Below are 11,627 nucleotides of genomic sequence, written 5' to 3'. Positions count from 1 at the left end.
CTAGAAAGAGTTAACACAGAAAATTCCAGATGTTTGATGAGGACAAATTCCTGATTTGGTCCCTGGGGGTGGGAGGAGGGTTAGAGGTGAGAAGCGCCAAAAAGTGAAAAGGGGAGGAACGCAGAGGATTGGCTGCCCAGCTCTCCACCCAACCAATAGCACAAAAGTTCCAGGTCCAACGCCCACCTGTGGAGGGTATTTCAGGAGACAGGAGTTGCATCGGAGTTCACTGTCACCTGTCAGAGAAGAATTAAGACAGCTTTCTGGTTTGGCTCCCCGGAGGCTGCTTGCTACTCCCTCACTCAGAGGTAAAATTTAAAGCGTCAGCTGTTCTGCTGGTGGGGATGGGGGATGTATGCTTTTTCCTCTGTGGTGTATGGACTTCTTTTTCCACAGGGCAGACATGTGTTTAGAGGATAGTGCTCGATTTTGACAACACTATTAACACGAAATCCCTAACAACATGGAATGAGTCTTCCTGGGTCTTGCTTGCAGAAGGCAAGATACAGTCTGTTGATGTGTTAGGGAGACGTTTTGCTTGGACAGGCACTGCATGGGAAAGAGAAAACACCTATTCTTTGATTGTTTAAGAGTTATCGTGTTATTCCCCCTGTTTCATTGAGAGCCCGATGAAACTTTTATGAGGACGAGGATTGCAAACAGTGAATCTCCCCGTAGATAAGAATTCAACAGAATGCTAACATTACAGAATGGGCTCTTGATTTTCCATCTCAGCCAAAGGTCTTAAAACTCCCCTCATTCATAACACAGCTACTCTTCACGAGAGAGCAGCAAAACAAAGAAAAAGGTTTGAAAAGGGATGTCCAATGAAATCACCCCTATGTTTAGGTCCAAATATAGCCACCCAGGATGGTGCTCTGTGCTTAGTATCTCTGCGACTTCCGTTCCTCTCCCTTCTCCCCGACAGACCTTGCTAGTGATGGACCCATACGTGATCGAGATGAATGACAGTGGCGACCTCCCCTCCGTTCTGGATGTGCATGTCAACGTCGGTGGGAGAAGCTCCACGCCAGGAAAAGCGAAAGGCAGGAAGGCCCGGTGGTCTGTGAAGCCCTCGGACATGTCCAACAACACTTTCAATCCCATCCGGGCCATCGTGGACAGCATGAAGGTGAAGCCAAACCCGGACAAAACCATGATTTCTCTGTCAATTGGTGAGTTGGGGACACTCGACTGAGGGGTGGTCATTGTTCCCCTCTCCCCCATCCTCGTAGGCTGCTGGGAGGAGACGGGAGAGGAAGGTGAGTCTGAGCCCTCGGCGTGGAAGAGTAACCTCTTGGTGGCTTTTCTTTTTCCTCCCATGAAAAGGGGACCCTACTGTGTTTGGAAACCTGCCCACGGACCCAGAGGTTACCCAGGCGATGAAAGATGCCCTGGACTCCGGGAAGTATAACGGCTACGCCCCCTCCATTGGTAAGCTTCTCCTGAGACTCTAAGTGGCTTCTGAATCTTGGGTGCTCTTCCAATAGGAATACATTTCTAACAATTGTCCTTGCTTTCCCGACACACGGTTCCTCAGGAGAGGCTAAGATAAATGGCCACCTGGATTTGGGGAAAAGGGTCTAGGATGCTTAAACACAAGCTTCAAGCTCCAACTTCTTGCCTGGCTTTCTTGGGCGTACTGATACCTCCCTCTAGGCTCCCATCACATACTTCTTTCTCAGATAATGCTCCTATCCCAGCTGTGGGCAAACTATGGATCCGGCTTTGAAATGAATAAAACTTAAAAAAAAAGACCGTACCCTTTTATGTAATGATGTTTACTTTGAATTTATATTAGTTCGCACAAACACTCCATCCATGCTTTTGTTCCGGCCCTCCGGTCTAGTTTAAGAACCCATTGTGGCCCTCGAGTCAAAAAGTTTGCCCTCCCCTGTGACCTATCCTATCATGGCTAATTCTCAAATGAAGGTCTCGAACTTGGCTGCAGCTGCTTGTTTACTGAGCCCTCTGGGTCCTAAGTTAATTGGCTTGACTTTATTTCTCCTCCTCTGTGTATTCAAGACTTATTTTATTTACTAGAGGCCTGGTGCGCGAAATTTGTGCACCAGGGAGTGGGCCTACGCTGTCAGCCAGACACCTTAGTGCTGCCACGGAGGTGGGAGAGGCTGCTGTGGAGGTGGGAGAGACTCCCGCCACTGCCACTGCGCTCGCCAGTCGTGAGCCCAGCTTCTGGCTGAGTGGCACTCTCCCTGTGGGGGCGCACTGACTACCAGGGGGCAGCTCCTGCATTGAGCATCTAGCCCCTGGTGGTCAGTGTGCATCATAGCGAGCAGTTGAGTGGCCTTAGCATATCATTAGCATATTATGCTTTGATTGGTTGAACAGCTAACTGGATGACCAGACACTTATCATATTAGGCTTTTATTATATAAGACTAGAGGCCCAATGCATGAAATTCATGCAAGTGGCTCAGCCCTTGCAGCCATGGCGGCCTGCCTTGGCTCTCGCAGCCCCGGCTTCGTCCAGAAGGTTGTTCGGCTGTCTGGTCTAATTAGCATATTATGCTTTGATTGGTTGAACAGCTAACTGGATGACCAGACACTTATCATATTAGGCTTTTATTATATAGAATGGTCCTGATCACACTCCTAATGAAGTTGTAATTGTTTCATATTAAAGAGGAATAAATACCACCCACACCACCAACAAAGAATAGACTGTCTGCATATTATGCTTTTATTATTATAGATGGTCCTGATCACACTCCTAATGAAGTTGTTATTGTTTCATATTAAAGAGGAATAAATACCACCTACACCACCAACAAAGAATAGACTGTCCTATTGAAGAATAGAGGGTTGTTTCTGACAGAAAGAAATTATTCTTATTTATGTTTAACCCTCTCCATCTATGAAACATTTCTACACTACACATTTTGGTAAAATACGTGATTCCTTGGCTTTGTTTCAGTGTTGCACATTTTTCTCCTGTGTTTATGTGCACATAGAAATGTATTCTTAAGGCAGAATAAAAGTTAAGTTTCATGTTAAAATAGAATTTTAAAAATACTTCAAAGAGTTTTCAGGGCATGATTTTTAGGTTGCTTATTTACATTTTATAAAGCTTCATATAACAAAAATAAAGACAAATTAAGACCAAAAATTAGGTTATAAAAAAAGTTTGTAGTGATTTTTATAACCAAAGCTTAGAGAACTGACTCAACCTGAAAAACCAAAAACAAGTTTTGTAAATATTCAAAGGATATGAGCACTCAGGCCAAAGAAAACACAGATAAGAATAGACAGTATATCTTGGGAAATGCTCTTCCTTATTAGTAATTAAAGAAGTGCTGATATCTGTAACTTCAGGAGATCTTTCTCTACCTTTTAAGTTAACAAACATTGTAAAATATTGCCTCTGTTCCTGCCAATGAAAGGCAATCTCTTTGAAGAGCAGTTTTGCAAAACATGGTCATTTGCATGAAACTGTCTATACTTTCAGCTTATAAGCCAACATTTGGAAGTAATGTATAAGACTATGATTTTAAAGGTAAAAATTGTACAAAAACAGTAATGGGACTGAATGAATCACACTCTTTGATTATAACTTTTCAAGAAATATAGTCCCTGGGTGGGACTAGGGAATAATTGAAATCCTGTATTTTATGGAGAATTAACACATCATCATAGTAACCAAGACGGTGCAGAGTGTCCTACAGTTTGGTGAGCTCTTTCTTGTTATTATTTATATATATGTGCTTATTTCACAAATTTCAAATATAAACTTAATTTTCTTTGTCAACAGCGGCTGAGAGCTAACCTGAGTAGTATGTGCTCTGAGCAGGGGCAAAAGGATGCCTACAGCCCTGTGACTCCGGTAGAGCTGTCAGTCCTGGGATGGAAACTTCCAGCTTCCTCCTTCTGTTCCTTTCTTTCAGGTTACCTGTCCAGCCGGGAAGAGGTCGCGTCCTATTACCACTGTCCCGAGGCACCCCTGGAAGCTAAGGTGAGCCTGAGACAGGGTTCCAGCTCTGAAGCAACACTGGGCAAACTATACCCTTTCCATTGTTTCTGTTCTGCAAATAAAGGTTTCTAGGGGAACAAACGTCGGGGATCATTTCCCTTTAACAACTCGAGGACTTCTTATATAATGAGGACACTAATCAGTGATTACACTTAATGTTGTTACAGTATGATGATGACACTGCATACAATTTATATGGTGTCAATCTCAAGGAGGCTCAAATGACTCAGAGATCATTCTGTGTTTGATTCATAAATACCCAAGAGTTAAAACTTTCAATTTTACCAATAGGATCTTTTTATTCTGGTAATCCTCACTTGAGGATATGTTCCCATTGATTTTTAGGAAGAGTGGCAGAGAGAGGGAAAGACAGAGAGAAACATCGATGTGAGAGAAACACATCGATTGGTTGCCTTCTGCACGAGCTCTGACCAGGGTCCGGGCCTGGGAGGAGCCTGCAACCAAGGTACGTGCCCTTGACCGAAATCGAACCTGGGACCCTTTGGTCCGCAGGCCGACTGAAGTTCTATCCACTGAGCCAAACCAGCTAAGGCCCAATAGGATCCTTTTAAAGCTTCCCTCATTCACTTTAGGTCCCTCAAATAGGAAGACTGAGCTCCCATGACATATTGATTTGATGGCAGTGCCAAGTTTAAATACCACCCTCACCTCTATGGTTTACCCTTCACCTACATTTCAGAGGAGAGCTAGGCTTCACATCTCTGGTCAAAAGTAAATAAATAACCAGGTGAAAATACCCGAGGTTATAATGACCACTCCTGGAAGTTGGCTGAATCAGAGTTGACCTGTCCTTTTTTTTAAAAAATGATTTGTTTACTTCTTTTAAGTGGCCAGCATTTTAAACAATCTTTAGATCAGCGGTTCTCAACCTGTGGGTCACGACCCCTTTGGGGACCGAATGACCCTTTCACAGGGGTCGCCTAAGACCATCGGAAAAACACATATATAATTACATATTGTTTTTGTGATTAATCGCTATGCTTTCATTATGTTCAATTTGTAACAATGAAAATACATCCTGCATATCAGATATTTACATGACAATTCATAATAGTAGCAAAATTACAGTTATGAAGTAGCAACGAAAATAATTTTATGGTTGTGGGTCAGCACAACATGAGGATCTGTATTAAAGGGTCGCGGCGTTAGGAAGGTTGAGAACCACTGCTTTAGATAAAGACATATATATAAGGCTGTTAAATTCTTTCTGGCTTAGTACAATCCCTACTCCTTTATTTAGAATTTGTAAACGTCAGTTTATCTTTGTCCCCCACACACACATCTGACAATTTCCTTTCTCCTGTTGCTGGTGGAACTGCTAACAAAATGAATCTTTTATTTTTTTTCTTCACAGGATGTCATTCTGACAAGTGGCTGCAGTCAGGCTATTGAACTTTGTTTAGCCGTGTTGGCCAACCCAGGGCAAAACATCCTCGTTCCGAGACCCGGCTTCTCTCTCTACAGGACTTTGGCTGAATCTATGGGGATTGAGGTCAAACTCTACAACTTATTGGTAAATGACTTTTTAATTTTAGACACAAGTGCTCAATTACTACTAATGTTAGCAGGAAAAGATCTGGAAGTGGGTGGTTGAAACCACAGACACATTTTATTATTTATATTACACCACTGGTTTAAATGAGTTTTCTCCGGTCAATGCTCAACCACTGAGCAACACTGGCCAGCCTCAGAATCATCTTAACCTCACCCTTTCTTCCTCCCCAGCCAGAGAAGTCTTGGGAAATTGACCTGAAACAATTGGAATCTCTGATTGATGAAAAGACAGCTTGTCTCATTGTCAATAACCCATCAAACCCCTGTGGGTCAGTGTTCAGCAGAAGTCATCTTCAGAAGATTCTGGCCGGTGAGTCCAGCAGGGGAGAAGATGAGGATGCAATCCTTTAGTCATTGATCCAAATGAGAAAAGAGTCGGTCACTATGGAGTCCGTTCCAAGCCTAGGATGGAGGTTGGGGCGCTCCACTAGGGTTTCTAGTGTGCCATTGGAATGGTAGGACTTGCTTAAAAGAAGGAGAAAGAGAGGAAATACTTGATACATCACCACTACCATCATGTGGAAGAAAGGGTCTGAAATATCTAGTTAATTAAATGGCAAATTTAGGCCTTGTACCCTGCAAGAATATGTACCCATTTAGTTCTTAGTGAGCAAGACAAAGTACAACAACATGAAAAGCAAAGTACAAAAGCTCAGATAAATAATAAATATACAGGCAATTCACATTACTGATTTCTGCATGTTTCTTTTATTTCAGTGGCTGCAAGGCAGTGTGTCCCCATCTTAGCTGATGAGATCTATGGAGACATGGTGAGTCTTGGGCCGGAAATCTCACTGCAATAATCTCCATTCCAAATTATTTCGTTGGGCCTTCAGAGGTGGCATCCAAATCATCAGAAGCAACTCCTAGTCACTTCAGTACCGCCAATCAAGATCCCTGTACTCTTCACAGATACATAGATCTATCTATGACTCCTCAGCCAGTGTCTGAAATCCAGAAAAGCTATGAAAAGCCAAAGATTTTTTGCAATTCATTTGGTGGCAAACCCTGACTTGGCTGATATAAAGATATTTGTAGATTTCTATTTTTCTCACTTATGGATCTATATGAGCGTAGGGGAAGGGGCAGAGGCGTTAATATGCTTGATTAGGAGTGCTATCCCAGAGTGCTCTGGGACTGTTACCTAATAGGTGGTGGCACGTGCAATATAACCTTTCTAAAATCCAAATAATTCTGCAACATATCTGGGCCCAGGGATTTCAGCTAAGTGTCTGTGGACCCGCATTATATTTCTAAACCTATAGCTCCAAAAGCCATGCCTTCTCTAGAACTGGCTTCAAGGGGCTGTCCATACTTCAGGGCTAGGGCCAGTTTCCTCACTTTAGGCTTCCTTTAATCCAGACCAGACACCAGGTTCAATGTCTTTGGAGAGCCCCCTTGGGAGCCCCTTGGGGTCCCAATCATGCTTCAGCGTAGGCATGAGCCCCCAAATCCCAGTGATCTGAGGAAAAGGGGAGGAGGCATGGGATTTGGAGGAGAGTAAGCCAGAAGACAGCTACATTAAGCTCTTCTCCACAGGTGTTTTCGGGTTCCAAATTTGAGCCCCTGGCCACCCTCAGCACCAACGTCCCCATCCTGTCCTGCGGAGGGCTGGCCAAACGCTGGCTGGTTCCGGGCTGGAGGTTGGGCTGGATCCTCATCCACGACCGCAGGGACATTTTTGGCAATGAGGTGAGAGCCGCGTGGTGTGTCTGCTTTGGGATATAGACTGACTTTGGGTGTGCAGTGGGTGGGAGGTAGATTTGTTTTTTCCCCCTTTCTTCCCGGCCCTGTCGTTCTGGGTGCCTGGAAAGATGCTAGATAAAGATGGCACTGCTTCCTCTCCAAACTCAGTTTTTCTTTCTGTACCTGGCTCTGTGAAGAAGTTACATCTGTCTCCAATTTTTGGACCACCAAAAGGGAAACAATAGCAGTAATAACCCTAATACTGTTTGCAGGCATACAATGTGCCAGTACTTTATATGCATTATTTTAATTTAAATCTTCCCAACAACCCCATGAGGCCAGTATTAGTATTATCTCCATTTTACAGAGAGTTGAGAAAAACGAGGCACAGAGAAGTTGTATACTTTTCCTAGAGTCACACAGCAGGGTCGTGGCAGAGCTGGGCCACAAACACAAGTGGTCTCATCTAAGCATGACACTAGGCACCATCACTTCTCCAGAAATGTAAGAACCGATAGAATGAATGGTCAGCACCAGAGTTCCCAAGGCCAGAATGCTTAAGAGAAGCTAAATACTGTGTTTGCTGGGGGGGCTTTTAGATCCGAGATGGGCTGGTGAAGCTGAGTCAGCGGATCCTGGGACCCTGCACCATTGTCCAGGGAGCTTTGAAAAGCATCCTGCGTCGCACCCCTCAAGAGTTCTACCACGACACCCTAAGCTTCCTCAAGGTAAGGGCAGCCCGTGGCCTTTCACTGTGGGGGGTCAGGGAATGCCACCAGTGGAATTAGGAGTAATGGGTCCTCATTCCTGGAGCAGCGTTCCATGATGGTACGTCCAAATCCGGGGGTGGCATCCGAGCAGGTGTCTGTTCACCCAGACATTTCCGACTTCTGGCAGTTCACTCTGCTCCTGGCCAAAGGTTCATGGGGCAGGTTTTTGCCTCATTGACTCCTTATGCCTTACCTTTGATGTGGACTCTCCTTAAAAACAATGTTGTTTTAAATTGATTTCAGAGAGAGGAAGGGAGATGGAGAGAGATGAAAACATCGATGATGAGAATCATTGATCAGCTGCCTCCTGCATGCCCCCGACCGGGGATCGAGCCTCCAACCCAGGCATGAGCCCTGACCGGGAATCGCACTGTGACCTCCTGGTTCATAGGCAGAGGCTCAACCACTGAGTCACACAGGCTGCTTTGGGTTCTTCTTTTAATGACTTGTTTTTTCTTTTACTTAACTTTTAACCTGCCTTCTCTCGTAGTCCAATGCTGATCTGTGCTATGGGGCGTTGGCTGCCATCCCTGGACTGCGGCCAGTCCGCCCTTCTGGGGCCATGTACCTCATGGTAAGAGTGCGGGGGCAGTCACTTGTGGAGAGCCAGGGTGCAGGGCTCACAAAGAGCGAGTCTCCTGTGTCAGTCAGTTTGGGAATTACTGTGTTCCTAACTGTTCCACTGACATGACCTAAGCTCAGTGTTAGACAAAACAGAACCCTCGTAAGATGAGTTAATTCCTTCATATACTCACTTTATATATACACATAGAGAAGAATAAGACAGAAGAGGCTCTCTACACATTGTCGTTCTCAATTTGGAATGATACTGGTTCCCTAGGAATGTATGGGAATGTACCGGAATCTTGTTTTTAGAATGACTGGGGGGTGCTGTTGGCATTTTGTGGGCCAGGCCCGCTAAATATCTTGCAATGGGTGGGAACGTTCCATGCAATTCTGAATTGCCTGACCCATGAGGCTAATAGTTTACTTTTTGAGAAATACTGGCATTCTATTTCCAGCTGTCATTTATCAGCATACAGGAAGGAACCGCTCAATAAACTAAAATATTAATATAAATATATTCTCTCTTCGTTATGAAAAATTCCATGAGCTCGTAAGGGCTAGAACTTACTCATCAAGCTAGTTATCAGTTGCAGAGTTCCAAGGTATTTTTTAGAGCAGTCCCTACCTTACTTTCTGGCATAGGGAGTTGGCCCGTTTTCCCTCCTTCTGCTAAGTTTGCCTCTCCCTGTTATTGGTATAGGTTGAAATTGAGATGGAACATTTTCCAGAATTTGAGAATGATGTGGAGTTCACGGAGCGGTTAGTTGCTGAACAATCTGTCCACTGCCTCCCAGCAACGGTGAGTGTTTCCTTACCTCCCAGGACATTCTCCACGTTTGTGTGAACTAATATAAATTCAAAGTTAACATCATTACATAAAAGGGTACGGTCTTTTTTTTGTTTTTTAGTTTTATTCATTTCAAACGGGCCGGATCCGGCCCGTGGGCCGTAGTTTGCCCATGGCTGTTCTAGACTCTCAGGAGCTCTCCCTGAGCTGGTTTTTATCGCCACCTTTCCTCCCCCAACAAAGTGTATTCTCATTTGATAAGATCCAACCCAATGTGTCTTGTGGCCTCTATTTAAAAGTTGTTTCTCTCCATCATTATCCCATCAGTACTGGGAAGAAAAGGTGGGGTGGAACATTCCCGGGGAGGGGAAATCAAGCTTTTAAGATGAATTAACTCAGTGACTGACTTAGTGTCCCAACAATGCCCTGAGTCAATGGCATTGCTTCTTGCTGTTGGGGCCCTGGCCATTTTAGGGTGGTCCAGGACCAGGTTGCATTGCTCTGAGAATAACAGGCTCTTCTTTTTGCAGTGCTTCGAGTACCCGAATTTCTTCCGAGTGGTAATCACCGTCCCTGAAGTGATGATGCTGGAGGCCTGCAGCCGGATCCAGGAGTTCTGTGAGCAGCACTACCACTGTGCTGAAGGGAGCCCCGAGGAGTGTGACAAATAGGCCTGAGCCCATGCTCCCGACTACGTCCCCTCCAGGGAGGGCCGGACTGGGCCCTGCTGCTCCTCAGGGAGTCAGGCGCCCCCTGTTGGGAGAGGAGCCTCAAAAACACATCGAGGGTTCAGAATTGACCCTGCTTTACCCCAGCCATATCCATATGCACACTCTGAATCCCAGATTCTTCTCTCACTCTGCCCTGCTGGAGTGACTACTTCATTCACTTGCCCCACTTCCATGATGACTTCCTCCTTTTTTTCTGAGAGTAGCAGGTGAGCAAAATTCACCAGCAAGCAGTAGAGACAAGAAAATTCAGAGCTCCAGATAAGAGAAACAAAAGAGAGAGAGAGAACTTGGGCCCCCAACCATTTCCTCACGCTATAAGAACATAGTCTCTCTAGTCAGATCTAAAGCCCAATTCTGTTACTGCCTAACTTAAGGTATTCCTCACTTTATGCGCTAGAGTTATAATGAAAGAAGTTGAGGACATATGTATTTGGTTTATTATATTCTAAACCCATTAGGAAAATTTGCTAATTCAAAGCATCCTTTACAGAAACACTTTTTGGGGGGTAAAGAATTACTTTCGATACAAATAAATATCCTGTAATGATTGCCTTTCTAAATTTAGATATGTGTGCATCAAGCTTTCTTAAAATGAAGACACATCGATACTAAAAAATAAAAAAAAAGGGAGGAATCATTGGATCTTCCAGAAACACTGCTCTGTAAGGGTCACAAATATCCCTACTTGTCATTGTTATAGAATCATTGTTACTTTGCCTGTAATGTTATTGATTTATTAATATATATATTATATTATCTTTTCATATGTTTTCTAAGGAACATTTATATTGACAAGATCCTTTATTTTGGCAAAGGCATAAATTATTGTCTCTTTTTATACAAAAAATAAAATTTACTAAGTATGTTCTCTGGTTTTGTGGTTTTTTTTCCTCTTCTGTGGAAAATTTCTATCCCCAGGTGCTGCTCATTGCTCAGATTGATGCCTTCCCCATCAGGCTTCATTTATTTCTTTGTAGCTGTACTGATGTTTGGAGTTACTTAAGAAACACTATTCCTAAAATATTTTATTTGGGAACTCAACTTCTGGCTTCCTATTTACACACAAGGCAAACTAAGAAGCAACATTATTAGCTTCTGGCCTTAGACTTTACACTTTCAACCTTTTGGGTCCCCAATCTCTGGTCCCAATTTCCTACACTTGTCCAGATCCACTAACTCCCTGGGGAACGAAGGCGAACTGGTTCCGTTAACCCAGGGAATGAAGGTGCCCAGGTCTCCTTTCATTATGAGCTTTTCTTCTGCAATCCCTCTTCGGCACAGTTGCCTAACTTTTTGCCTCACCATGTCCTTTAGAGGAGGGAGTCTGAGGAGTCGAGTTATCTCGCAATTGTTGGGGGCAGAAATATATTATAATTCCGCACGGAGGGACATTTTCCTTATCTGAAAGAGGAACTTGGGTATCAACAGCTGGCAGTCACACCCAAGTAATTTCCTTTGCAAAAATAAACATCACATGTCCCCCGTTCAGGGAGCTCACACTACAATTTACCTTTCCATTTTCTT

At 44.0% G+C, this 11,627-nt stretch overlaps 1 protein-coding gene and 1 long non-coding RNA gene across 3 annotated transcripts; one reads left to right on the top strand and one right to left on the bottom strand.

The window, feature by feature from the left end:
• The first annotated feature begins 210 nt into the window (after positions 1–210).
• On the top strand, positions 211–10,667 carry TAT (tyrosine aminotransferase). Of its 2 annotated transcripts, none has more exons than XM_015558805.1 (12): positions 211–308; positions 929–1,175; positions 1,330–1,434; positions 3,902–3,969; positions 5,363–5,521; positions 5,734–5,872; positions 6,280–6,332; positions 7,102–7,254; positions 7,848–7,976; positions 8,509–8,592; positions 9,286–9,419; positions 9,558–9,656. In XM_015558805.1, exons 2-12 carry the CDS (start codon positions 941–943, stop codon positions 9,628–9,630), a joined length of 1,332 nt encoding a protein of 443 aa, XP_015414291.1. In that variant the 5' UTR covers positions 211–308; positions 929–940; the 3' UTR covers positions 9,631–9,656. The 2 variants fall into 2 exon arrangements, with proteins under 2 accessions (XP_015414291.1, XP_006755851.1); XM_006755788.2 differs by lacking the exon at positions 9,558–9,656 and adding an exon at positions 9,903–10,667 and having other exon boundaries at positions 212–308; positions 9,286–9,384.
• Positions 1,582–2,075, bottom strand: LOC107181835. The gene is made up of 2 exons (XR_001512537.1): positions 1,902–2,075; positions 1,582–1,694 (listed from the first exon to the last, which is right to left on the bottom strand). It is a non-coding gene; the product is annotated as an uncharacterized LOC107181835 (long non-coding RNA).
• Positions 10,668–11,627: the final 960 nt, after the last annotated feature.

This window comes from Myotis davidii, unplaced genomic scaffold (assembly GCF_000327345.1).
Source record: "Myotis davidii unplaced genomic scaffold, ASM32734v1 scaffold453, whole genome shotgun sequence".
Taxonomy (NCBI): Eukaryota; Metazoa; Chordata; class Mammalia; order Chiroptera; family Vespertilionidae; genus Myotis; species Myotis davidii.
This window is presented reverse-complemented; position numbering and strand designations above follow the sequence as displayed.

Excerpts from the sequence above, each read along its gene's own strand:
- TAT (XM_006755788.2), top strand. The coding sequence starts at position 941 with ATGGACCCATACGTGATCGAGATGAATGACAGTGGCGACCTCCCCTCC. Across the intron at positions 3,970-5,362 it reads AGGCACCCCTGGAAGCTAAG|GATGTCATTCTGACAAGTGG; the intron begins GTGAGCCTGAGA and ends TTTTCTTCACAG. Across the intron at positions 7,255-7,847 it reads GGGACATTTTTGGCAATGAG|ATCCGAGATGGGCTGGTGAA; the intron begins GTGAGAGCCGCG and ends GGGGGCTTTTAG.